This window comes from Loxodonta africana, chromosome 8 (assembly GCF_030014295.1).
Source record: "Loxodonta africana isolate mLoxAfr1 chromosome 8, mLoxAfr1.hap2, whole genome shotgun sequence".
NCBI classification, from domain to species: domain Eukaryota; kingdom Metazoa; phylum Chordata; class Mammalia; order Proboscidea; family Elephantidae; genus Loxodonta; species Loxodonta africana.
Window position 1 is genome coordinate 6,631,980 of NC_087349.1, and position 27,676 is coordinate 6,659,655.

The window sequence follows — 27,676 nt, forward strand, 5'->3', positions numbered from 1 at the left end:
AGGATATCAATGTTTATGAGTTCCATTTCATTTTTGACAATGTCCAGTTTTCCTAGATTCATACTTCGTACATTCCAGGTTCTGATTATTAATGGATGTTTGTAGCTGTTTCTTCTCAGTTTGAATCATGCCACATCAGCAAATGAAGGTCCCGAAAGCTTTACTCCATCCATGTCATTAAGGTTGGCTTTTTTTTTTTTCCTCTACTTCGGGGAGGCAACTCTTCCCCAGTCATCTTTGAGTGCTTTCCAATCTGGGGACTCATCTTCCAGCACTGTATCAGACAATGTTCCACTGCTATTCATAAGGTTTTCGCTGGCTAATTCTTTTCAGAAGTAGACTGCCGGGTCCTTCTTCCTAGTCTGTCTTAGTCTGGAAGCTCAGCTGAAACCTGTCCTCCAGGGGTGATCCTGCTGGTATCTGAATACCGGTGGCACAGCTTCAAGCATCACAGCAACAGCAAGCCCCCACAGTATGGCAAACTGACAGACACATAGGGGGCATCTGCATATAGCAGGTTGTTAACGAGTCTTGTAACATGTACTATAATAAAAGCTATGTGAATGACAGAGTGGGACAGCATGAGGTTTCATCACATACTTGTTTAACATTTTTGGACCACGATTAACTGTGGGTAACTGAAACCTCAGAAAGTGAAAACTTGGATAAGTGCGGAGCTACTGTATGTCAAAATGAAAGCTGCTGATGTTAAGCAAAATTGTTGTTAAACAATCCCCTTGTAACTTACCATACAATCCAGCAATCCCACTTCTTGGAATATACCCTAGAGAAATAAGAGCCTTTACACGAACAGATATATGCACACCCATGTTCATTGCAGCATTGTTCATGATATCAAAAAGACAGAACCAACCAAGATGCCCATCAGTGGATGAGTGGATAAATAAATTATGGTATATTCACACAGTGGAATACTACACATTGATAAAGAACAACGATAAATCAGTGAAACATTTCATAACATGGAGGAATCTGGAAGGCATTATGCTAAGTGAAATTAGTTGCGAAAGGACAAATATTGTATGAGACCACTATTAAAAGAACTTGAGAAATAGTTTAAACAGAGAAGAAAATATGCTTTGATGGTTGCAAGAGTGGGGAGGGAGGGAGAAACGTTCTCACTAATTACATAGTAGATAAGAACTATTTTAGGTGGAGGGAAAAACAGCACACAATACAGGAGAGGTCAACACAACTGGACTAAACCAAAAGCAAAGGATTTTCCTAAATAAACGGAACACTTTGAAGGCCAGCGTGGCAGTGGCTGGGGTTTGGGAACCATCATTTCAGTGGACATCTAAGTCAATTGGCATAATAAAATCTGTTAAGAAAACATTCTGCATCCCACTTTGGAGAGTGGCATTTGGGGTCTTAAACACTAGCAAGCGCCACCTAAGATGCAACAATTGGTCCCAACCCCCCTGGATCAAAGAAGAATGAAGAACACCAAGGACACAAGGCAATTACAAGCCCAAGAGACAGAAAGGGTCACATGAACCAGAGTCTACATCATCCTGAAACCAGAAGAACTAGATGATGCTTGGCTACAACCGATGACTGCCGTGACAGGGAACACAACAGAGAACCCCTGAGGGAGCAGGAGAGTAGTGGGATGCAGACCCCAAATTTTTGTAAAAAGACCAGACTTAATTGTCTGACTGAGACTAGAAGGACCCTGGAGCTCATGGTCCCCAGACCTTCTGTTAGCCCAAGACAGGAAGCATTCCCAAAGCCAACTCTTTAGATAGGGATTGGACTGGACTATGGGATAGAAAATGATACCGGTGATGAATGAGCATCTTGGATCAAGTAGACACATGAGACTATGAAACTATGTGGGCAGCTCCTGTCTAGAGGGGAGATGCGAGAGCGGGGCAAGGGGTGGTCAGAAGCTGGCTGAATGGATTCCAAAAGAGAGAGTGGAAGGAAGGAGTGTGCTGTCTCATTACAGGGAGAGCAACTGGGAGTATATAGCAAGGTATATATAAGTTTTTGTATGAGAGACTGACTTGGTTTGTAACTTTCACTTACAGCACATTAAAAAAAAAAATCCCCTTGTGACTGGAGTCATGTGCTTCCAGAGTCATTCGTCTCTTCCTCATTGTACGTGCCCCTTTCTATTTGCCCCTTCCCCACTTTACCGTGTAAATGTCACACCTCTTGCCCAATGACTTGGAACACTGTGATCTTCTGTCAGCCTGTGTTGCCCTGCTCCAGTGGTTTACCACCTCCATCAGTAGGCTCTCTGCTTTTACTTTTAACAGAGTCAGGCTCTTTGCTTCCTCAACATATCTTTACCCTAGAATTGGGGGGTCCAATAGCTCTCTCCCACAGAGAGAAGTAAGGAGAGAAGAGTCTCCCAGAAACAAAGATTCTGTGAGCAGAGTGTGAGAGCAGGCCCTCCCCGACCCCGTGAGAGCCAAGATAAAGCAAGGGGGCAGCTGTGTCCCCAGTGTGATAAGGGCTCCACCCAGACTGTGTGTGTCTGGGGACAGACACGCCTCTTCTCCAAGATGGCAGGGAGGCTGCCGCAGGAGGGAGGCCACCTCCTGGGGCAGAACCAGAAAGATTCCAGGAGAAAGAGCTTGATGGAGCCAGAGGGACAGCAGAGAAACAGACAGACAGCTGACAGACAGACAGCAGGCAGACAGACAACAGACACACTGCAAGGCCCCTACAGAGAATCAGGTACCTAAGGTGGGGGGTGGGGGTACTGTGGGTAGGGTGGAAGGGCTGGGAGATTGGGGATGGGGCTGTGGGTGATGTTGGGGTTGGGGCTGTGGGTGATATTGGCATGGGGCTGTGGGTGATATTAGCGTAGGGGCTGTGGGTGATGTTGGGGTGGAGACTGTAGGTGATGTTGGCCTAGGGACTGTGGGTGATGTTGGGGTGAGGGCTGTGGGTGATGTTGGCAAAGTGGCTGTGGGTGATATTGGCATGGGGCCTGTGGGTGATGTTGGCATAGGTGCTATTTGCGATTTTGGGTGGGGGCTGTGGGTGATGTTGGCATAAGGGCTGTAGGTGATTTTGGGTGGGGGCTATGGGTGATGCTGGCGTACAGGCTGTGGGTGATGTTGGCATAGGGGCTATGGGCAATGTTGGCGCAGGGGCTGTGGGTGATGTTGGGATGGGGTTGTAGGTGATGTGAGCGTGGGGGCTGTGGATGGGGTAGAGGCTGTGGGTGAAGCTGGGTTGGGGCTGTGAGTGCTGTTGGGTTGGGGCTGTGGGTGCTGTTGGGTTGGGGCTGTGGGTGGGGTGGAGGCTGTGGGTGACGTTGGGGTAAGGGCTGTGTGTGACTTTGGGATGGGGCTGTGAGTGAGGGCACTCTACCCTCTCTGGAACTGAGGAATGTGAGTTTTGGAGGAAGGGGAAAAGAGTGAGGTGATGAGAGGGTATAATGGTTCAGGCTGGGGGAGGTTCATTCCAAAGCCTCTCTGGGATCACAGCATGGGGGAAAATAGATGTGGGGGTAGGGGGCAGGAAGAGGTGTCAAAATGGCCTAATACAGCCCCCTTTAATGTGCCCTTCCTGAGCCGGCTTCTCTCCCTCCTCCCCCATCTCAGCTCAGAAGGTGAAGACGGCCCATGGGGCTGAGGCTCGCCTTGGGATGGGGTCATCCCAGGAGGTGAGTAACCCCCCATACATGCTGGGGCTGGAGTAGAGCCATGCTGTCACCTCTATCTCTGCCAGCCCACAACCCCCACCCTCTAACTGCCTGCTGGCCCTCACTCATCCCTGTCTCCTTGTCCCCCAGGGGCCCAGAGGGTGGGCTCACGGGGACAAGAAGCAGCATCTCTGTACAGAGATCTTCAAGCTCCTTTACTCATGCTTTCCCCCTCTGTCCCCACATCATGTCCCCTCTTCTCTCCACAGAGGTCTCTTGAAGAGGGGCCACCCACAGCAAGGAGCCGCCCACGGACCCTGGCCTGGAGGGTGCTGATGACACTCCTACTTCTTGGCCCGCTGCTTGGCTCTTCTGTGCTTTTGGTCTATGTCTTCCAGAGCTGTGGCCCTTGTAAGCATGGTCCCTGGACCTTCCATCAGTCATGCACCCAGGTCCGTGGAGGCATTAGCCCCTACCATTCCTTGATCCTCCCATTTCTTGAAGATGCTGCAAGGCCTCTTGAATCCCAACTCCTTATGCTCCAAATCCTACCTGGCCACATGGCCACCATCAGACACTTCCTGGCATGGCTCCCTTTCCTTGCCCCCTCACCCGCAGCCCCTTACCTGGCTCCTGGGTGTGCCCGCACCTCTTTCTCTCTTCTACCTCACCTGTGCACTTCCTCTCCACAGACTCCTGTGATACCCCTGCATGTCTGGACCTCCTGACTCAGTACCTAGCCTCAGGAAACACCAGCATGGCCCCCTGCTCTGACTTCTTCAGCTTTGCCTGTGGGAAGGCCAAAAGGACCAGCAATTCTTCTCAGGCTCTTGCAGAGGAGAACAAGAGCCGACTCCGGAGAATTCTGGGTGAGGACATCAGGGAGAAAGAGGTGACTCCAAGCCTAGAACTGTCAGGACTGCCCCAACCTGTGTAGTGTGGACAGCTGACTCCCACCCCACTCCTCAGAGAAGCAAAACAACTGCCTGGTTTGCTTCTCTGATTGCTTTGTTCCCTTTACCTCAGGGGCCTCCCCTCATCCATCTCTTTTTTCTTCACCTTTTCTTTACCAAATCCCAGTCTCTTACCTCTTCCATTCTCTCCAAGTTCTCCTTTTACCCCCTGAGACAATATCCCAGCTCTACCTTCTCTGTCTCTCCCCCAAGCTTTCGACTGCTATCTTATGCCTGCTGTCTTCCCCCACCTGCACTCCTCAACACCTCTTGCACTTTCTTTTCTCCATCATGCTCATTTTCTGGCGTTCAGATTCTCCTTGGCTTCTGAGGTTCCCTTGTCAACCTCATCCTCTTCCTCCCACCACCTCATAGCTCATTTCTCTTGCAATTACCTCCTACCTCCCCACTAAAACTTGGACTGAGGCATGCAAGCTGACCTGGAAGAAATGGGGTGGATGCTGGTGGGATGGAAGAATTGGGGTGAGGAGTGGTAAGGTGGGGTTAGTTGTATGGTTGGAGCTGCTGGTAGGTAAGGGAAAATATATAGGCACAAAGAATATGCTGGAAAAAGAGAAGAATCAAGTTACAAACCTTGGCAGCAAAGCAGATTCATGTAGATTGCAGCTCTAGAGGAGAGGAGAGGAAAGTGGAGGAGAGGAGAGGGGAAGAGAGGAGGGGGAGGAGAGGAGAGGGGAGGGGAGGGGGGGAGGGGAGGGGAGGGGAGGGGAGGGGAATAGTAAGCAATGATGCTGAGGATGAGGGCATGTCAGGAAAACATCACAGATGGGTCATCCACATGGAAGTTGAAGTATGCAAGATGATGGTCAAAGACAGAACTGAGAGGAAAGATACAAGGAAGGAACCGAGGTAGTCCATCTAGGAGATTGAGAGTGAGTGCCAGGAAGTTGGTGGATGGTCACGAGGATTTGGGCATAAGGAAATATAAGCTAGGCATGAATTTCCTTTGTAAGGACACCTAGAGAAAGTGCCGACAGTGTCATCTGAAACTTGGGAGAAATAAATGTATCCTTCTGCCATCCTCCCTTTGCAAAGAGTAGGGAGTGGGATCTCCTTTGGTGGAGACCCATGCTTCCAGTTAAGGCACAGAGATAAAATGAAAAGTTATTCTTAGTACAAACTCCATGTCCATGAACAGAATGAAGAGATGGCAGGGGGCTAAAAGGGAAATGGTAGATATTAGGTAGCGGGTGGTTCAAACAGGTGTGTATTTGGTTATTGTGAGGTGTTTATTTGCTTGTTTGTTTTCTGGGATCAGTGGGTCAAGAGCATCCGGAATAGGGGAGTCCTCCTCATTTCTTCTCTTTTTAAAACCTTTCTGTATGAGTATTCCTCTCTCCAGTCTCTCAAAGTTCTTTGGTTTCCTCCTATTTTTTTTTTCTTCGTTCATCTCCCTCCTGTCTTCCATTTCTACCCTTTCTCCATATCCCAGTTATTCCTCTTTCTTTCTTCTTCTTCCGTGTCTTTTCTGCATTGTCTTCTTCTCTGTACTTCTTTTCCCTACTCTTATTTTTCCATCAAGTTGATCACTCCAAACGGGCAGCCCTCTCATCTTCCAATTCCCCTTATTTTACAATCCTCCCCCTTCTTTCCACTTTCTCAGGGATCTTCCCTTACTTTCCTATAAGTTCCCTGTCTCCCACTGTCCCTGTCTGCTCTATATTGGCCCCACTCTTTTAATCCCTCTTGCTTCCTCTCTAGAGGCCCCAAGTTCCTGGCCTCCAGGCTCTGGGGAGGAGAAAGCCTTCCAATTCTACAAGTCCTGCATGGACACGAATGCCATTGAAGCTGCAGGGGCTGGTCCCCTCAGGCAAGTTATTGAGGAGGTGAGGCCCGGGGCTCTAGACACAGCACAAAGGACAACTGCATGCCCAGGGCTACCACTTTTCTCTAGAGGGTGGGTCCCTTTCCTAGGGACCCCCAAGTTCTAGGAGGGAGATGGAGATGGCAGTGCCATCCACAGATGAAGACCTTGGCTGAGGAGAAAGAAAAAGTGGAGGTGGAGCCTGGAGGGGTCATCTCAGCAGAATTCAAGGAGCAGCAGCCACCAAAAACCATAGGGACAGGTCTCAGAGACCCCAGGGCTAAGCCCTGCCTCTCTTCTTCCCAGCTTGGAGGCTGGAGGATCTCAGGGAACTGGACTTCCCTTGACTTTAACAGAACGCTGGGGCTTCTGATGAGTCAGTACGGCCACTTCCCATTCTTCAGAGCCTACCTGCGGCCTCATCCCACACTTCTACACACACCAGTCATCCAGGTGAGGGACACTCTGGCAACAACCCAGCAGGACCTGGCCCTTCTGGAATTCCAGCTTCCCAACTACTAGAGGGAGGTTGCAGGTTGGGAGATAGGATGAATGTGCACTATAGAGAGGAGCCCTACCTTCAGGGAAAATTACCGGAGTTAGGGGCACCAGGTGGGGTGAGAGAAGAAGAAGCAGGGCCAGTCCCAGAAGATAGTCCCAGGAGATAGTTCTGGTCTTTGTAACTGCTTATCTGGATGACCCACAGGGCCTCTTAACTAGTCCCCCATCTCCAGTGTCTCCTCCTCTTATTTACTCTCTTCATTTTTGCCACAGGGAATTGTCTAAGCAAGAGCTAACTAGGCTATTGCTTAAATGCCTTTAATGGCTCTCTAGGTTATCAGGATTTAGGCCAGGCACCTTAGCCAAGCATTGCAAGTACTTTTGTATACTGACCCTAAACCCTTCTCCAGCCTTACCTCCTGCCCCACCACCCTCCCCTAGCTCCAAGAATATTCCATGCTCCTCTGCACATGCTGCTGTTTTTGACTGCAACACCACACCCCAATTTCCCCCCACACCCCTCGAAAACTCTTACATGTTTTTCAGATTTTGGCTTTGACTATTATCTCTCCCATGAAGCCTTCACAGGCACCCTGGCTATGAGTTAGGTGAACCCTTTCTGTCCTCCTGTTTCCCCATCCTCACAGCTCATGTTTTAAAGACCAGGAGCCCCTTAAGAACAGGACCATGTCTCACTTTTGTTCCTCAGGACCCAGCATAGCCCCAGTGGTGCACACCAGGTGTTTGTTGAATGGATGAATAAATAAAAATATTTATGGAGCCATCGGTATTTTGATAGGCAATATGTTTGGCCGCTACTTTAAAAAATTCCACCAAGTTCTAAGGAGAGGAATACACAGGAAAAACTGATAATCATTGCAAGCTATTATAAAATCCAGCGCTGAAGAAGGCACTCAGGAATTTGAGTGGCAGTGGTCTCTGGGGATTAGTCAAGATCTGAAATGGTCCAGGGAAGGGCTCAGAGGGAAGAGGGCAAAGGTGAGCTGAGGGCTGGAAGTCTCCTGACTCACATCACTGAAGGTGAGGCTTGAAGGCACTGGAAGGGCTACAGGAACCATGGCCTGAAGGGAGTCCAGAGGAGTGTGAGCATTCCATGGGGTTAGTGAGGAGACTGTACCGTTTAACAGTGGATCTGAGGAGCGTGGGGTAGAGTGAGAGGTAAAAGTAAGGCTGAGGACATGAGGTTGAGCCTGATTATTATTGGCCTAAGGAGCCAGGAAAGAACTCTGGTGGCACAGTGGTTGACCGCCTGGCTGCTAACTGAAAGGTCAGTGGTTTGAACCCAGCTGCTTTGAGGGAGAAAGATGTGCCAGTCTGCTTCTACAAAGATTTCCAGCCTTGGAAACCCTAAGGGGCAGTTCTACTCTGTCCTATAGGATCACTATGAGTTGGAATCCACTCGATGGCAAGGGTTTGGTTGGGTTTTTTGGTAAGAAGCCCTGATAGCACAATGGTCAAAGCACTTTGCTGCTAACTGAAAAGTCGGTAATTCAAAACCACCAGCCGCTCCTTGGGAAAAAGATGTGGCAGTCTGCTTCCATAAAGATTATCGTTGTTGGTTCTGTCAAGTCAATTCTGGCTCATAGCGACCCTATAGAATGGAGCAGAACTGCCCCACTGCACCTCCAGTTCTCTCTTCCATAAAGATTATAGCCTTGGAAACCCTATGGAGCAGTTCTACTCTGACTTATACCTATAGTGTAGCTCTAAGTCAAAATTGACTTAACCGCAACATTTCAGGGGTGGGGGTGGAGGAAGGAGCCAGGTGGAGGTGATAAGGTTTGACACAATAGAAAGAAGAGCAACCGAAGGTTTTCAGATGTGATGATGGCTGTGTGGTGCAGGGCATGAATAGAGTCTTGGAGGCCAGCCAGAGGTGTTAAAGAATCCAGATGAACATTTTTGTGGTTGGTTCTGAATGAAGGTGATTGTGGTACAAATGGAAATGAAGGCTCAGGCATGAGGAGCGGGGCAACTTTGTCCTAGTGGTGCTAGGTGATAGAGATTCTAGTAGGACTTGGTGACGGGTTGAGTATAAATAAAGGCAGTGGAGAAATCACAAAGTGACCCCACAGTTTTCATTTGGTGTGTGTAGGATGAGGTGGTTACCATCACCTTGAGACTGTATGGACCTAGAAGAAGCATATGTAGAGAGAATAGACGGCAGAGGGAACCCCCACGGGGAGGTCAGGGCAGAAGGGAATCAGAAAAAGTGGAAACAGTCAGAGACGTGGAATAAGACCAGCATGGATGGCCGCAGAGGACAAAGGAAGAGTTTCAGGATGGAGCAGTGATCATGGATTCTGAGGCTTCTGAGCTCGTACAGAACGGGGAATGAGAACACACCACTGGAAACGTTTTAGAGATAGTTTCAAAACGGTGATGGGAATGGACACAGATCATGTGGAGTGTATGAGGAAGGTAAGGAAGTTGATTCAAATGGACTCAGTGGACTCACACACACCAACGGTCATGAAGATGACCTGAGCAGTGTTTCGTTCTGCTATACGTAAGGTCACCACGAGTTGGAGCTGACTCTATGGCAACTAACAACAAGAGGGAAGTTGAGGCATGGGCATAGATACTCCTTTGTGTGTGTGTGTGCTTTAAGTGGAAGTTTGCAGTTCAAGTTAGTTTCTCATACAAAAATATATACACACGTTGTTATGTGACCCTAGTTGCTCTCCCTATAAGGTGACAGCACATTCCTCCTCTCCACCCCGGATTTCCCGTGTCCATTCAGCCAGCTCCTGCCCCTTTCTGCCTCCGGACTGGAGCTGCCCATTCTGTCTCATGTAGGCATAGGCATAGATACATTTTTTCAAAGCTTGGACATAAAAGGTTACAAAAAAGTTCAAGTGAAAGTATTTTTCAAGATGGGGGGAAGTACATAGCTCCAAGCTGGAGTGGGACATTGAAATTGGAGGAGGAAAATATAGACTAGAATCAAGAGAATGCAGGGCCGGAACTAGCTGGGACAAGTGTAAAACTTGAGAGGGTGCTAAAACACTCACGAATCAAGAAAAATCACATTTTCATGAATTTTTTTTAAAACTCAACATTAATGCAAAAATCCATAATAAGCAAAATTTCGTTGACTGTGGATTTTTTTAACTCATTTTTTTCAATATGGATCAAAAAATCTCTTGTACATTTTTTAAAAAATCCATGATACTTAAAAAATGGATCAAAAATCCATCTTGTAATTTAAAAAAATTTTACGACAAACACAAACTTGATGTTTTATTCATCATGGATTTTTCATTAATTTTTATTTAAAAAAATTTTTTTTTCCATTAAAATAGTAGTTATCTTGAATCCTGAGGTTTTTGCATCCTCTTAAGTTTGCACCTGAGCTGGGTGTCTCAGCACCTCACCCTAGTCTTGGCCCTTTAGGATACTGTTATGCTTCTCTCCTAGAGCACCCCCAAAACCCAAACCAAACCCGTTGCCATCAAGTCTATTCCAATTCATAGCGACCCTATAGGACAGAGCAGAACTGCCCTGTAGGGTTTCCAAGGAGCGTCTGGTGGATTTGAACTGTTGACCTTTTGGTTAGCTAGCCATCTCCAAGTCAGGGCCCTCTCCCTATGCCCTTGCCCCCAATCCCTCCCTTCCTTGCACTAGCTCCCTTTCTTCCCTGCTTTATCCCACCTCCCAAGCCGGCTCTATCCCACACCATCCCTCCCCCTCCACCATGTTCTGGACTGTTCTCCATGCCTTCACCCTATTCCTCTTCCCTTCATTCACTCCCTCCCTCTCTGCCCTGTTTTATCTAACCTCCCCAGGCCATCTCCATGTCCTACCCCTGCCCTTCCCCTCTGCCATGTTCCCCTTCTCTCCAGTCTCTCTTGTATCCAGATTGACCAGCCTGAGTTTGCTGTCCCCCTCAAGCAAGAGCAGGAACAGAAGGTATATGCCCAGGTAAGACGGGGTGGATGAGGGCGCCGACTATGGAAGCCGGGAGGCAGGCAGGGCCTTTGTTGCTGTGACTGAGGCTCCCCACCGCCACCCCCAGATTGTGAGGGAGTACCTGACCTACCTGAATCAGCTGGGAACCCTGCTGGGAGGGGACCCTGACAAGGTACTAGAGCACGCCTCCTTGTCCATCTCCATCACCTCAAGGCTGTCCCAGTTTCTGCGTCGGCCCCAGGAGGAGCGGCAGGCACAGACAGCCACTATCGCCCAGCTGCAGGTACCTTGGACAAGGGGCTGGAGGGTGGGCATTAGGGTCTGTTCCAACCCTTCCTCACCCCCTATCCTCTTTCTTCTCCTGATCTCAATCTTCTCCAGCCCTACTTTCTCTGGCCCTACCCCTTCTTGTAGCCATCACCTCCCACTCCCTCTCAAACCCTGAGGGAAGCTCCTTTTCCTCCCCATCCCCTTTCCCTGCTCTCCTCAGCTTCTTTGTCCCTGCCCCCCCCCCAAGGAAATGGCTCCTGCCATCGACTGGTTGTCCTGCTTGCAAGCAATATTCATGCCGATGCCACTCAGCCCATCTCAGCAGCTCGTGATCCATGACCTGGAGTATTTGAGAGAAATGTCACAACTGGTGGGAGGGCTGCAGCTGAGACACAGGTGTGCCTCTTGGGGTTGGGGGTGGAGGGGAAGGGACAAGAGGCTGAGGGACTGCAGGTATGCCAGATGGACGGGCGAAGGAGTCACTCCTCCATCGCTCACAGTCCACCCTATGCCCAGGAAAGCTCTTCCGGCTTATGGGTGTGTCAGGGCGGTGATCCTCATAGCCCCCAAGGAGGCCTGCTCACCTGGGGTGTCAGGGGGACCCATACTGAGCTCTTCATACCAGAGGTTCATGGGGGGGACTCACCCTTCCACAGGGAATTCCTGCAGAGCCACATGATCCTGGGGCTGGTGAACTCCCTCTCTCCTGCCCTGGACAGCAAGTTCCAGAAGGCCCGCCAGGTGCTGGGCCAGAAGCTGCGGGAGCTGACGGGGCGCCCGCCCGTGGTGAGGAGGGGGCCTCTCCCCAGGCGGGGGCTGCGGGGTGTCTGCCATCTGAGGGTGAAAGTTGGCATCTTACAGGGGACGTGAGGTGCATGCCTCTCGATGTCTGAGCTTCTACGGAAGCAGAAAGTGTCAGGGGTGCAGGAGTTAAGGTGTGATCCCTAGGCCTGCATTTATCTCCTGGCCACTCCTCTGGCCTTTGGCTGAATATTGTTGTTGCAATGGCACTGGCTTTGCCTCATGGCAACCTCAGGTACAACAGAACAAATTGTTGCCTGGTCCTGTGCCATCTTCACTGTCGCTGATATGCTTGAGTCCATTATTGCAGTCACTATGTATTTTGAGTTCTTCCAGACTAGGGGACTCATCTTCCAGCACTATATCAGAGGATGTTCTGTTGTGATCCATAATATTCTCATTGGCTGATTTTTGGAGGTAGATCTCCGGGCCTTTCTTCCTAGTCTGTCTTAGTCTAGAAGCTCCACTGAAACTTGTTTAGCATCTGTCTCAGTTACCTAGTGCTGTTATAACAGAAATACCACAAGTGGGTGGCTTCAATTAACAGAAATTTATTTTCTCACAGTCTGGGAAGCTGTTTGAATTTAGGGCCCCAGCTCTAGGGAAAGACTTTCTGTCTTTGTGGGCTCTGGGGGCAAGTCCTTGTCTCTTTTCAGCTTCTGTTCCTTGGTTCCTTGGAGATCTCATGCGGTGTGGTATCTGTCTTTCCCCATCTCTGTTTGCTTGTTTGCTTGCTTAATCTGCTTTTCTATATCTCAAAAGAGATTGATGTAAGACACACCCTACACTAATACTGTCTCATTAATGTAACAAAGAAAACCCTATTCCCAAATGGGATTATAACCATACACAGGTGTAGTAAGATTTATAACACATATTTTGGGAGGACACGATTCAATCTATAACAGCATCATAGCAACAAGCAAGCCTCCCCTGACGGACGGATGATGGCTCTGCATGAGGTACATAGGCCAGGGATTGAACCTGGGTCTCCCACTCCACAGGCAAGAATTCTACAGATTACTAAAATCACCATTCTTCTGATTAGGGTCTATGATTGTCCTCTGGCTTAAATGATGAGTCTAGGTCTGCCCGTAAACCATCGGGTGGCCTTGGGGAAGCCATCCCACCTCTCTGGAACAAATGCCCAGAAGCACTATGAGGTTTTTAATCCCCGTTTTGCAGATGCAGAATTAGGCTCAGAAAGGCCAAGTAACTTTCCCAAGACCACCACAGCTCGTAAGGGAAGGAGCTGGGACTCCAAGGCAGGTCTTCTGGCTCATGAGGCCATGCTTTAACCACACGCTGGATAAGGCTGAGAGAGAAGAGGGCAGAATAGTCCAGGGGTAGGTCAGCAAACTCTCTCTAGAAAAGGCAAGGTGGTAAATACTGCTTTGTGGTCCATAGAGTCTCTATTGGTCACTACTGGCCTCTGTCCTTATGGTGTAAAAGCAGCCAGACACTATTCAAAGAATGGATGTAGCCGAGCTCTGATAAACTCTGGGTTAGACAGCAGATACCCTTGGAACTCCCAGAAGGAAGAGATCAGGCAGGGCTCGAATGAGCAATGCAAGAGCTGGAACTGCATAGGTGTCTAGAGAGGAGACGGGGTTTCCTGGCAAAGGAAGGACAGGGAATGGAGCAGGCTGGCTCAGCCTCGGCGTGATCTGAGGGCCCTTTGGGGGCTCTAGCTGAGAAGAGAGGGTAGGATTCGTGGAAGGCTGCTGGAGATACCCGTGAGTGAATCGGCAAGGAAGCCGCTGTGAGGAGCAGCCTGAGTAGATAGGACATGGCAGGAAGGAACTCAGAGAGGGCGGAGGGCCCATCAGGGCCTGGAGGTTACTGTCGGATCTTGCTCTTCTCTGCATGAAACGGGAAGCTTGAGGAGGATTTGTCTGCTATATATTTCAAAAGCAGCACTCTGGGAACGGATCACAGGGAGGGGTAGAGTCAGGGAGAATGTTTAGATTAACGCAGTACCCTGAGTTAGAGATGGCCGCAGCTCTGCCAGCCGTGGTGCACTGGAGGGGTGCAAAGTAATGCCATTCAGGTCGTATTTTGCTGCCTGGTGGGTTGTGCCATTGGATAAAAAGTACAAGGACACCATGGAGGCTCTGGCCTTGATTGGACTGGAATTGTCGGTTCTATCCAATGGTCGTCAACTACAGATCTCTGACCATCTTCTTCTGAATAAATTTTAATTGTTAGCATCCTTACTGAACAGGACTTTGAGCTCTCATGATCTGGCCATCTTTTATTGACTAATTTTGAATGTATTGGTGTTATCATTAGGTGCTGTCATGTCGGTTCTGACTCAGAGTGACCAAACGAAACACTGCCCAGTCTTACAAGTTGATTTTGACTCAGCAACCCATGTGACAGAATAGAACTTCCCTATAGGGTTTTCTAGGCTATAATCTTCACAGGAGCAGATCACCAGGTCTTTGTCCTGTGGAGCCACTGGTGAGTTCAAACTGCCAGCCTTTCAGTTAGCAGCCAAGTACTTAACCGTTGCATCACCGGGGCGACAATAGAAAAACCAATTCGATTTTAACCTTTGGTTCCATCATCCATTATATTAACTCTCCTTTCCAGCTTTGGTTCATTTGCAGTTTTACTTACGGTATCTACATCAAGATGACTGCTAAAGTCCTAACGTGGGAAAGCCTTTGGGTCAGGTTATTGAAGACCTAGCTATACAGTCATCCTTTCATTTATGCAGCAAATATTAATTGAACACCTACTATGTTCTAGAAACTCCTCGAGGCATTTGGGATAAACCAATGAACAAAACAAACAAAAATTCCTGCCCTCAGACACATATAAGCTAAGGGCAAAGTAAAACAACAGACTAAATATGTTGGGTGGTAAGGGGGGTTAGGAAAACAACAAAACAGGAAAGGCAGATGCGGAAATGCTACAATTTACAATAGGGCAGCTGTAGCGGAAGGTCATATTAACTTGGAGTCATTAATCATTGACTTTTGGTTAAGTTTCAGCCAGTCCTGTGTCCACATTAACCGCATGATCATCGAACATCTATGTCTTCATCAAATTCACAAAGATTTATTTACGGTTTTATGCAATGCCTTGTTGAACAAAGGAGACTATCAGCAGAGTGGGCATCCTTGAGGATTTACAGAGGACTGCCAGTCTCTCCTCCCCTGATCCTCCAGGCAAACCTGTGAGGAAGGGACAACAGGCCTTATCCTTACATCTGCTGGGCGTTGGATTAGTGATCCAAACTTAGCAGATGCTGAGTTCTCTGGGCTGAGGTCATGGTGTGGTGGCCCGTGAGGACAAGTCTGGCCTACAAAGGGGTGTTGATGGTATTTAGAGTCCTTTTCAAACTTTGAATTCATTGTTGTTGTTGTTGTTAAACGCCATCGAGTTGACCCTGACTCACGAGGACCTTATATACAACAGAAGGAAACATTGACTGTTCCTTTTTATTTCCATGATCATTCCCAACACACAAAAAGCAGGCTATGGCATGTGAAGAATTAAGATTTCTGGCTTAAAATTTTTAAATATGTATTTTATTTTTTATATTATATATATTACATTTTATATTGTGCATATATATTTTGTTGTTGTGTTCAGTTGAGTCTATTCTGACCCTATGGTCAGAATAAAACTGCAGCAGAGGGTTTCCAAGGCTATAATCTTTATGGGAGCAGATTGCTGGTGCTGGGTTTGAACTGTCAACCTTTTGGTTAGCAGCCAAGCGCTTAAGCATTGCACCACCACAGCTCCTTGTGCATATATATGTGTGTTTACATATATATTTATAGCTACAGATTGAACTGTGTCCTCCAAAAATGTGTGTCATCTTGGCTAGTCCGTGATTCCCAGTAATGTGTGATTGTTCACCATTTTGTCACCTGATGTGATTTTCCTATGTGTTATAAATTCTACCTTTATAATGTTAATGAGGTGGGATTAGAAGAAGTTATGTTAATGAGAACAGAACTCAGTCTACAAGATTAGTTTGTGTCTTAAGTCAATTTCTATTGAGAAATAAAAGAGAGAAGCAAGCAGAGAGATGGGGACCTCATACCACCAAGAAAGTAGGGCCAGGAGAACAGCATGTCCTTTGGACCCAGAGTCCCTGTGCTGAGAAGCTCCTAGTCCAGGGGAAGATTGATGAGAAGGACTTTCCTTCAGAGCCAATAGAGAGAGAAAGCCTTTCCATGGAGCTGACGCCCTGAATTCAGACTTCTAGCCTACTAGAATGTGAGAGAATAAACTTCTGTTTGTTGAAGCCACCCACTTGTGGTATTTCTGTTACAGAAGCATTAGATAACTAAGACAGAATTTGATACCGAGAGCGGGGTGCTGCTCTAACAGATACCTAACATGTGGAAGCAGTTTTGAAACTGTGAACCAATAGAAGACTCAGAAGGAAATGAGGAGAGCTGTTACACTGGAGAGGGTGCAGACAGCAAGAAGTGGCAGCAGAGGAGAAACAGCAGCAGCAGAACCAGGAGACCAGCATAAGACAGCACTGGAGCCAACCCACAGAGTGAGAGAGTGAGTGTGTTTGCACAGAAGGCTTCCTGGTAGAGTGGGTGCCTCTGGGCACTTATCAGTGGTGTGAGGCTTGCAGACCTATGGAGCAAGAGAGCTAAATGCCTTCTGGCTGAAGTTTACTGGCAGAATGGATTGCCTCCAGGCACTTATTGGTGGAGCTAAAGGGCTTTGGAACACTTGCCCCAGCAGGGCAGATGCTGGTGGTGAGGGCGTAGGAGGGCAGATGCCGGTAGCGAAGCCTGAGGGGCCTTGAGGGAAAGGAACCAGGAAGTATAAGCTGAAGAGACAAGGAACACAGGAAGCAGAGCTGCTCAGTCTCAAAGGATATGACCACGATCTCTGAGATCTCAAGGGTGGAGTCATGGCCTCTGGTGTTTCTAAGGGTGGAGTCGCCACTCAGATGGACTAGGAGAATGGGGCAGAATTGCTGTTCCAGTGAGCCTGGAAGGCAGAGCTGAAGCCCAGGGCTGAGGGGCCTCTACACAGAATCCAGAAAGAGTGGTCCATACCTAGAGTCTGGAGGGCAGAGTCATTGTGTAAATGGTCTCAGGGAACAGAGGATTATTTTCAAATTTTGAGGGCTAATGTAAGGTGTTCTTCTGATTTGCTTGGTGCCTGTTATCCCTTCTTTCCCTTCAATTTCTCGCATTTGCAATGGAAATGTCTAGCTTGTGCATGCTTGTTGCACCATTGTACTTTGGAGGCAGATAACTTGTATTCTAGATTTCACATATGAAGAGGAATTTTCAGATTTTTGACCTGGAGTTGAATTTAGAGTTTCACTATTGTATGAAGGAGTGAATGTGTTTTACACGTGGCAAAGACATGAATTTTGGGGGGCCAAAGGGGGGAATGTTATGGATTGAATTGTGTTCCCCCAAAACATGTGCCAAATTTGCTAGTCTGTGATTCCCAGTAATGGGTGATTGTCCACCATTTTGTCACCTGATGTGATTTTCCCGTGTGTTGTAAATCCTACCTCTATGATGTTATTGAGGTAGGAGTAGCAGCAGTTATGTTAATGAGGCAGGACTCAATCTACAAGATTAGGTTGTGTCTTAAGTCAATCTCTTTTGAGATATAAAAGAGAGAGGCAAGCAGAAAGACATGGGGACATCATACAACCAAGAAAGTAACGCCAGGAGGAGAATGTGTCCTTTGGACCGGGGGTCTCTGCTCTGAGAAGCTCCTAATCCAGGGGAAGCTTGATGATAAGGACCTTCCTCTAGAGGTAACAGAAAAAAAGCCTTTCTCTGGAGTTGATGCCCTGAATCCAGGCTTGTACCCTATTAGACTGTGACAGAATAAATTTGTCTGTGTTGAAGACATTCACTGGTGGTATTTTTGTCACAGCAGCACTAGATGACCACAACAAATATATATATGTTTGTTTGTTTGTTTTTCCCCTAACATGAAATTCAGCAGTGCTGCGGCAGCATTCTACAGTGGCAGCAACTGGCTGAGGTGAGGGGTACAGCTGGTTCCCATGGGGGCACACTTTGCAGTTGGCTGTATCACCCCTCTACCCCATGCCACACCATTCTTGTGTGGCTTCCCATTTGAGTTTGTGACTCCTTGTCTATAGTATGACCCTGAGTAGTGTAAATACCTTGTGCTCAACTACTAACCTCACATACCTGTGAAAGCTGGACAATGAATAAGGAAGGCTGATGAATTGACACCTTTGAATTATGGTATTGGCGAAGAATATTGAATACACCACGGACTACCAGAAGAACAAACAAATCTGTCCTGAACGAAGTACAGCCAGAATGCTCCCTAGAAGCAAGGATGGCGAAACTTCATCTCATATGCTTTGGACATGTTATCAGGAGGGACCAGTCCCTGGAGAAGGACATTATGCTTGGTAGAGGGTCAGTGAAAGAGAGAAAGACCGTAAATGAAATGGATTGACATAGTGGATGTAACAATGGGTTCAAACATAGCAACAATTGTGAGAATGGTGCAAGACCAGGCAGTGTTTAGTTATGTTCTACATAGGGTCACTATGAGTCCTAACTAACTTAACAGCACTTAACAACAACAACTAACCTAAAGCTTGGCAGTTCCAACTCACATAGCAGTGCTGCAGAAGAGAGACCTGGTGATCTGCTTCCATAAAAATTACAGCCAAGAAAACCCTATGGAACAGTTCTACTCTGTAACAAATGGGGATAACATGAGTCAGCCATAAGTCAACTTAGAGGCAATGGGTTTGGGTTTTATTTATTTATTTATTTATTGTCCTATGGTACGCCTCTTTGCCAGGTAGTCGATTAAAACTCATACTGCCCCTACAGAACAGAGTAGAACCACCCCATAGGGTTTCCAAGGCTGTAATCTTTACAAAAGCAAACTGCCATGTCTTTCTCCCACAGACTGGCCGGTAGGTTTAAACCCCTGACCTTTCGGTTAGCAGTTGAGCCCTTGACCTGTCCCTGGAGTAGTTTATAAATTCTGGAAGTCTTTTTCCAGGGCATGGACATGCAACTCTGCACTAGTCTGACTAAGAGAGCAGGCCCAGAGGCTGTGCAGGGGTGCTGGGTGGCCAAGGTGGGTCTCCACTCACCAGTACCGGGGACAGCCTGCTGTGGGCTGGCTCTGAGGACAGGTGGGGAGCAGGCAAAGGCTGGTGAAGAAATGGACCTGCGCTGGTGAGAGAGACCAAGAAGCAGCTCCAGACCCAGGAAGTGTGGAGGGCAGGGCTGACCACGTGACCAGGCTCGAGATCCCCCCGATTGGGGCAGCTCCTCCACGGAAGTAGCTGATGTCCCCCAGCCTGATGAGAAGTGGGGTGGAGGAAGCTGAAGGTGTGACAGCAGGGACCCTACGTGACCTGTCATTGAGTCAGGCCCAGACGTCCTTTTGAGCTTGCTTCTGATATTTCTGAGCCAGAGTTCCAACTGATACCATAGACGTCCAAGTGTCCTCTCTCAGGAAAGGAGAGTGATGGCCACACGGTGAGGGGACAGACCATAAATGTAGCAGCCCAGCTGGAACAACCTCCGTGTGCAGGCTCCCCAGCAGGTGGCCCCTGAGCTTCTTCCTCAAAGACAGCAACACATCACACAGTACAGTACTTCCTGTTTGCTGCCATTGAGTCAATTCTAACTCATAGTGACCCCATGTGACCGCGTAGAACTGCCCCATAAGGTTTCTTAGCTGTAATCTTTACGGAAGCAGGTTGTCATGTCTTCGCTCCCACAGAGCCACCAGGCAGGTTTGAACCGTCAACATTTGGGTTAGCAACTGATTGCAAACCCCTTGCACCACCTGGGTTCCTTAGTACAATACTCTGGACTTTCTATTTCCCCCTTGGGGGAGCCCCCATAGGCCTCCCATCCACCCCCAGGACCAGCACAGTGCTGTTGAGGCTGTAGCAGTGCCCAGGGGCAGATAACCCCTTAAGCAAGGCAAGCACGGGCTTACCTGTGCTTACTTGCTAATCTATAGTGAACTACTTCATACGGGTTTCTAAGACGTGGTGAAAAACATGTGATAGGATTCACTACAGATCACAGATCTGGTAACCCGACCCTGTCAGGAACTGTAAATTTGAAAAAAGGCTTTGATTCTGTAGGAAAGTGCTGTGGGGTTGGGAGAGAGACAGGTGCAAGCCATACCAAAAAGCAGAATCTTTGATGTGGCAAAAAAAAAAAAAAAAGTGGAATTGTTCACTATAAATGATCTGGTAAGCAAGGAAAATGCATGTTTACCTTGCCTATTGGACAATTGCCCCTGCAGTGCCTCACTTTCTCCGGTGAGCAGATCCTTGGGCAGTGAATAAGTTACAGGAATGGGTCTTGTGACTTCTCCCACCTAACCCAAGTTAGCTGGTTTTCGTAGGTCCCAGCTCAGCTTTCTCTTAGCTGGTCCTTCTCTGTCTCCAGGCCCTTGAATGGTTTCTCAGTGGCCCCAGGGTCCTCCCTGGTGTACCCTCCAGTCAGCCCATCACCAAAACCTGCCCTGGAATCTCTCTAGTGTTTTGTTCTAATTCTTTACATCCTGGTTAAATCATCCCAGCTGCCACTGTCCTCTGGAGCCCCTGTCTCAGGCTCCCCTCACCCTCTTTTCTTCCCGGATTTCACTGGATGGCCCCTCTCTCTCTGAACTTACACACTTAACTTTTCCTTTCCTCTTCTCTGAGCAAACAACATGGCATCTAAAACCCAACTATACTCTGAGAATTATCTTCCTTACAAGGCAAGATCTTACAACATGACCCCCAACAACCATTTGCGGGATTGGCTTCTCCAATTTCCATGTTGGGCGAAGCAGCACAGAAGGGTGGAGTCATGGCCACGATTCAGCATGGAGGTGGGGCGAGGGGACAGGGTGGGTGTCAGGCCTGCTCAGGAAAGGGCTTTGGCTTAAGTCTTCTCCTTCTGAGGACCCTTGGTCCCCCAGAGCAATGCCCAAGGGGCCATGCTTTCAAGACCATTAGGGAGTAGTTCTACCCTCTAACATTTGGGGTTGCCATAAGTCAGAATCAACAGCAAATAACAACAACAAGGGAATGCAGGGCAGTTTGCCGTCTTGGAGGAGGACAAGGCCCCGGTTTGCTGGATTGCAAAAGGCCCATGAGCCCCCAAAGGGTAACAGAATACAGTGGGCCAGACAAGGAGCATGCCCTCGGGGTGCAGGCCAGGGGAGGTGGGCAAGGACCACAAGCAGAGACTGACAAGAGCCACCCCCTGTCTCCACAGCCGCCGCACCCCCGGTGGATGGAGTGTGTGGAGGAAACTGGATCCTTCTTCGAGCCCACACTGACAGCCTTGTTTGTCCAGGAGGCCTTCGACCTACACACCCGAAAAGCTGTATGTGGGCCCCTCCCAGCCACCCCATATCCCCTGCCCACCCACCCCCTCCTGCTCTGTCACCTGTGCCCTGGTCTGCACAGCTGGTGGGGGCCAGCAGAGACACCCAGTGAGGCAGGGCCAGACCCAGCTGTGTGAGAGGGTAGAGCCATGCTGTGGCCCTAGGCCAGCACACACAGACAGGTCAGCCATGGGTTCATGTCCACCCACACCCAGACTCGGACTAGTCACCACCTCCCACCCTGAGTCTTCCACCTAAAGAGACACCTGAGCTCCGTGATGGCTAAGGTGCCCCCCTCCCAGCCCTAAACTACTGCTTGTCTATGTTTTTCACAACTTGTGAAATGATGTGAGAACGAGAAGAGGTGAACTTAAGACATGGGAATAAATAACTACCACTCTGTGAGTGCCTACCTCATCCAGGTCCCCTGTAAGCCCTTCATATCATCCCACCCTAGCCCCGCTGGGTGCACGCTGCGATCGTGATCATCAAGTTGACTTTACAGAGGAGAAACTGTGGCGCAGAGAGCTTAAGTCACCTGTGCAGGCCACACAGCTCCCAAAGAGCTGTCAGGATGTGCACTGGCAAAGCCCAGCCTCTCTTCCTACAGCATACTCTTTCCCTGCACCAAGAGCAGACAGGTGCAGGGTGGGCAGCAGGAGACAGTAGCCACATGGAGAGGGGTGAGACTGGGGGACTTCAGCAGGTTGAGGCGCTGAGGAGGTAGGCCCAGGAAGAGGGGTGATGAAGGGCAGGGATTAAGAGGAGGGTGGAGGACCAGGCCAGAGACAGAGGGGTGGTGGCCCTCTCCCTCCTCTGCTTCCTGGGTGCCTGAGGGCAAGAACAGTGTCCCCCTCCCCGTTGGCTGAGACCTCCCCATGGAAAGGGCAACCAGCCCCACCTCCCTTTCTGTGTGCGGCCCCTCCCTCACCCAGTAAATGCCCCCCATCCTTTCTGAGGCCTTGGAGGTGGATCCAATCCCCTCCCCTTCACCCCCAGGCCATGGAACTGTTTTTGAACATCAAGGATGCCCTCATCAACCGCCTTGGAAGACTTTCCTGGATGAAGGAGAAGGCTAGAAAGGAGGCCCAGGACCAGGTAGGCTGAAAGGAAAGACGTGAGGGAGCTCAGGTGTGGAGGGTCAGGTCAGAACAGGGCCTAGTGGGCTCTGAGAGGCAGGAGGCTGGGTGGCAGGTGGGCAGAGCACAAGGGCACACAGGGAGGAACTAGTGCTCCGTGCAGGCATGCAAGGACAGTGGGGGGGGGGCGCGGGGATGAGGAGGGTCCTTCTATAGTCAGGGCAGCTCGCTTCTGCCACCGGTGTGTCTTTCCAGGTGACCCGGCTGCAGGTGAAGATGGGGGCTCCAGAGTGGGCCCTAGAGCCGGAGCTGGCCACACAGGGGTACCCCGAGGTAGGTCATCCATCACCCCCTGACTTGCCTGAGTTCTATAGGTTTCCAGAGGATCCTAACCAACCCCTCTTTCTCCCGGACGTCCTGGGGCCAAGGGGTGTGTGCGTGTCTGTGTGTGCGCGCGCACACATGCATGTGTGTGCACATCCACATGTGCCCACGTGCATCCTAGGACACACCGTTCATGCTGATCTGTGTGCTGACCCGTGGGGACCCATCTGCGCGTGCACATGTGCCTCCTGGCACGTGCCGGCAGGCGGAGCTGCTCGAGGCCTGTCTGCGCAGTTGCGCGCCGTGTTGCTGTGAGGTCTCCATTCATTTGTGGATTCCCGGGTGTCAGGGCCCACCAGTGTGCCTTCAGCGGTCCCCTGGGGGGCTTACACTGTCCTCGTGTGTGCCCCAGGTGCAGCTGGGCCCCAGCTTCATGCAGTCTTTCCTGAGTTGCGTCCGAGCCCTCCGAGCAAGGACAGTCCAGAGTTTCCAGCAGTCCTCCCCTAACCACAGGTGCGAGGGCCTGAAGTCCTGAAACCTGGGTCCAGAGATGCTTCCAGGGCCAGTACGGACAGGCGGGGGTCGCGGGCAGCGGGGGCTCGGCACCGCGACAGGCGTCATGGGGGCTGCAAAGGGGGGGGTGTCAGGGTAGTGCTCACGGCGGCGCTGTCCCCACAGCTGGCACGTGGCCCCCTGGGGCGTCAACGCTTACTACTCCAAGTCGGACCACGTAGTGGTCTTCCCCGCTGGGCTGCTGCAGCCCCCATTCTTCCATCCTGGCTACCCCAGGTACGGCTTTCTGGGAGGGGACAAGGCCCGGGCCTATGGTGGGGGACCTGGGTCGGCAATGGGGTTCTCTGGTGAGAGCAGCTTTACCCCCACAGGGCGGTGAACTTCGGTGCGGCCGGCACCATCATGGCCCGCGAGCTGCTGCACATCTTCTACCAGCTTTGTGGGTACCGGCTGGGGGGGGGGATCGGGTCGGGCGGGGGGTGGGGCCGGGCCAGGAAGGCTGGAGGAGGAGAGGGAGGGCCAGGGGAGCAGCCTTGGAAGGGCAGCAGTGCTCCTGGGCACCCCGCCCCACGCCTGCCCCACCCCTCACCATTTCCCTCCCCTGCCCATCCCTGCCCCCGCCCGCACACACCCCTGCCGCCCCACTCCTCATGATTCCATCCCTCCCCGCCCATCCCCGCCCCACCCCTGCTCTGCCCCCCCATATCCAGGCCCCACCCCTCACCATTTCCCCCCACCCCTGCCCCAGCCCACCCACACCAGTGTCCCACCCCTCATTACTTCCCTCACCTCTCCCACCTTGCCCTGCCTCTCACCATCTTGCTCTGGGCCCCATCTCCAACAGTGCTCCCTGGGGGCTGCCCAGCCTGTGACTCCCAGGCTTTGCAGGGGGCGCTGCTGTGCCTGGAGCGCCACTACGCTGCCCTCTCCCTGCCGGGGGAGACCTTCTTCAACCACTCCCACAGGATCCTAGAGAATGCCGCTGACATGGGGGCACTGACCATCGCACTGCAGGTGACTCGCCCACGGGCCAGCATCTTTTCACCAGCAGACTGAAGGCCTGTCCCCAGGGTCCCTTCTATTGTCCTTCATGCATGGCTGCATAGCTTCCTGCCCCTCACAGCCCCTTTGCACAAAGGCGAGGTGGGGGTCCCCCTGCTGCTCCTAAGCCCTCTCCCTTTCTGCCTGCTGGCAGGTCCATTCTTTGGCTCAGACAAATGCTAAACTTGGGAAGAGGCCGGGTGGTTACTGGTGAAACGGACAGTCATGGGCCTGAGGGCTGAGGGCTGCTTTCCCACCCCACACGCAGGCTTACAACAAGAGGCTGCTTCTGCAGCGAGGGGAAACCACCCTGCCCAGCCTTGGCCTCAGCCCCCAGCAGCTCTTCTTCCGAAGCTATGCCCAGGTAGGCAGTACCTAGTCCACTCCCATTCCAGAAGGTCGAAGGATAGCTCCTGCCTGAAACATCCCCCCAAGAGCCCCCTGCCCTCCACCACATGCCACCCTCTCACATGTGCCCCCCTTGAACCATCCTTTCAGATTATAAGAGAGTTCTACCAAGTTCAGCCCCCCCAAAAAGAAAAAAGTACAAGAAAACCCCAAACTCTACTCCCAATTTCCTCCCTGAGATGAACCCACCTTTCTCTTCTCCTGCCCCAGGGACACAGACCCCTTAACAAGGTGTCTCCGGCAGGCTGTCTGCACACCACATGCCTCCTCCAAGGCCTCGCCCCCCCTGGGGCCCCAACGGGACCAAACCAAACCGCTTACTGTAGAATCGACTCTGACTCACGGCGATGCCAAGTGTGTCAGTGTAGAGCTGTGCTCCACAGTGTTTTCAATGGCAAGTTTTTCAGAAGTAGATCACCAGGCAAGAAGTCTTGGTGGCACAGTGGTTAAGCACTCAGCTGCTAACCAGAAGGCTGGTGGTGTGAACCTACCAGCTGCTCCTCGGAAGAAAGATGTGGCAGTCTGCTTCCGTAAAGATTCTCAGCCTTGGAAACCCTATGGGGCAGTTCTGCTCTGTCCTGTAGGGTCACTATGGGTCGGAATCAACTTGATGGCTGTGGGTTTGGTTTGGTGTAGATCACCAGGCCTTCCTTCTGAAGTGCCTTTTGGTTAGCAGCTTAAGGCATTAACCTTTTGCACACCCAGGCCTAACCTGACTTACGTCCTTAAATACTTTGGGGCTCCCTCAACTGTCACTACCCCCAGTTCCTCAGTACACTAGAAGCCCCCATGCAGAGTTCTTCCCATGGCACCCCTCTCTCACTCATAAGTGGTGTATTGCACACCTGGGCCCTCCCCCAGGCCCACCTGCTCCGCCGAGTGGCCTACAAATGCCAAATCCCCTTCCTCAGCTTGGGCCCTTGTCTGTTCCCAACCCTGCTTCATTGGATCACCTTGCCCCATGGACCTGCCCATACCCTGCGGTTCTCCCTACCTGTTCATCCTCTCTACCTTCTCAGGTGATGTGTGGGGAGCCCCGACTCCAGGACCCACAGGACCCGCACAGCCCTCCCCAGCTTCGAACCCATGGGCCGATCAGCAATACCCAGGCCTTCGCCAGGCATTACCACTGTCCACGAGAGACCCTTATGAACCCCTCGAGCCGCTGCCAGCTCTGGTAACCTGGCTGCCCCAGGCCCCTCAGTACAGATGTGTCAGCATCCCAAACTCCGTCCATGGGGGGCAGGGGGACAGGGCCACCTCCCCTTGATTATCCACTCCAGAAATTAAAGGTGGCCCTGGTTCTGCCTGCCTCTCAGTGGTGCCTTCCTGCTCTCCTACACCCAGAAGCCAGCAAAGGTGAGAGAGAAATGCAAGCAGGATTACCTACACATGAGGGAAGGAAGAAGCAATGATTGGTGAACTGGAGGTTCTGATGGTCAGAAAGTGGGTCCCAGGATTGGACACTTAAGGGACTAGAGACAAAAGAGCTCTGGCTAAGTCTCAGCACGCTGCCCCTGATTGTTGTCAGGGTTTTATTGGGATCGCTTTGATAGTTGCAGCCTTGTCCCAAATTTGCTCTCCTGAGCAAAACCGTGTGGGGGAGGGGCGAGAGTCCGGGGTCTCTGGCCCTGGGAGATGAAGCTTAGAGCCTGGGGGGGCTGGGAGGCGACAGGGCAGGGTGGTGGCAGCCAGAACAACGGTCCCAGGCCCTCGATGCTGCCTCAGAGATGAACGAGGTCAGTACGCGATCATGAAGCGAAGGTAGACATCCAAGTCCTCATCCAGGAACCAGGCCACGACCTCAGCCTCCATGTCCCTCATAAAAAAACCAGGATGCTGGCCAGGTTCAGGCAGAAGGCCAGGTCAAAGAGGTGGTCGCGCACGGCCGCCGTCTCTGCCACCTCGTCCTCCTGCTGGGCCATGTCCAGCAGCTGCCACATCTCCCCCACTGAGGAGGCCATGAAGCGCTCTTCAAACTGCTCTTCATCCTGGTCTGGGCGGTAGAGGGGAGGCCTGACACAGGGTCCCGCCTGCCCCAGCCTAGCCCTGGCCTGGACAGGATGGGCTGGAGAATGTGGGGAGATTGGGCTTTCACCCGAGAAGCGCTTCTGACCTGTGTTCAAGCATAGTCTGGACTCCACCCTCCTCCTCCAGGTGGGGTGAGGGCCCTCCTCAGACAAAGGCACCTGCGCTCACACGCTCACCTGTGCACACAAGCACGCACCCATGAAAGCAGCACTCAATCTCAGCTAGACCAGACCCACAGGCCTACAACAGAGGACCCTGGCTATCTCCCATCGCCCAAGCTGAGCTCAGATAGTAACCCCGGGCCTCATCCCACACAGCTCTTCCCACTTACTTGCTGTCTCCTCTGCCTCCTCCCCCCTACCCACCTGTGGAAGGCATGCTGTCTTTCTGGCTGTTCTCGGTAGGGTCCTTCTGTGGCCTCACCCCCTTTACCCGAAGCAGCAGCATCAGGATGGTGGCCAGGAGTGTGGCCCTGCAGAGCTGGGGGCCCAGGGACGTCATGGGTCTGCCCGCCCCCTGCCTCTGACCTCCCCCAACTCCCCGGTGCCTGGCAGCCTCCCCCACCCCAGCCCGGCCCTGCCCTTACCCTTGACCAGTGCCGTCTTCCCTTCCATCCCATGGGACCTCTGACTGCATTGGCTCTGTGACATCACAGTGCTGGTTCTGACCTCCCTGCGGCTCCAGAAAAGTTCCATTACCCACCACAGGGGAGGGCCGCCAGCAGGGGACAAAGGAGGCTTCTGGAATGACAAGAGTGGGTCATCTGAGGAGAGAAACAAAAACATTACTGAACATTTCGGCCGAAGATTCTATAGAGGAATGCTGATCAAAAGAAGAGAAAATGTAGAACAGAATTTCAAATTCTCTGTGGAATCCAGGCTTTCTGGATCCATTAAGACTGGATAAGCCCCTGAAACTGTTGCCCTGAGATAATCTTTAAACCTTAAACCTTCAACCAAAACTATCCCCTGAAGTCTTCTTTGAACCAAAAGATAAACCTATCTTAATTAGTAAAGTAGAT

At 50.9% G+C, this 27,676-nt stretch overlaps 2 protein-coding genes across 4 annotated transcripts; one reads left to right on the top strand and one right to left on the bottom strand.

Moving 5' to 3' along the window:
* The first annotated feature begins 1,529 nt into the window (after positions 1–1,529).
* On the top strand, positions 1,530–27,262 carry KEL (Kell metallo-endopeptidase (Kell blood group)). 3 transcript variants are annotated; one of them, XM_023541983.2, is made up of 19 exons: positions 1,530–2,709; positions 3,585–3,646; positions 3,895–4,036; positions 4,318–4,494; positions 6,301–6,425; positions 6,710–6,856; positions 10,787–10,849; positions 10,944–11,120; positions 11,355–11,503; positions 11,764–11,893; positions 21,148–21,258; positions 22,259–22,357; positions 22,594–22,671; positions 23,075–23,175; positions 23,341–23,451; positions 23,547–23,614; positions 24,020–24,189; positions 24,485–24,580; positions 25,644–27,262. In XM_023541983.2, exons 1-19 carry the CDS (start codon positions 2,535–2,537, stop codon positions 25,803–25,805), a joined length of 2,343 nt encoding a protein of 780 aa, XP_023397751.2. In that variant the 5' UTR covers positions 1,530–2,534; the 3' UTR covers positions 25,806–27,262. The 3 variants fall into 3 exon arrangements, with proteins under 3 accessions (XP_023397751.2, XP_064145682.1, XP_023397753.2); XM_064289612.1 differs by lacking the exon at positions 6,710–6,856; XM_023541985.2 differs by lacking the exons at positions 1,530–2,709; positions 3,585–3,646 and having other exon boundaries at positions 3,923–4,077.
* Positions 26,363–27,455, bottom strand: LLCFC1 (LLLL and CFNLAS motif containing 1). The gene is given in 2 exon segments (XM_064290354.1): positions 26,363–26,795; positions 27,016–27,455. Coding segments are annotated over 2 exon segments (561 nt in total). The 5' UTR covers positions 27,157–27,455; the 3' UTR covers positions 26,363–26,375.
* Between the last annotated feature and the right edge of the window lie 221 nt (positions 27,456–27,676).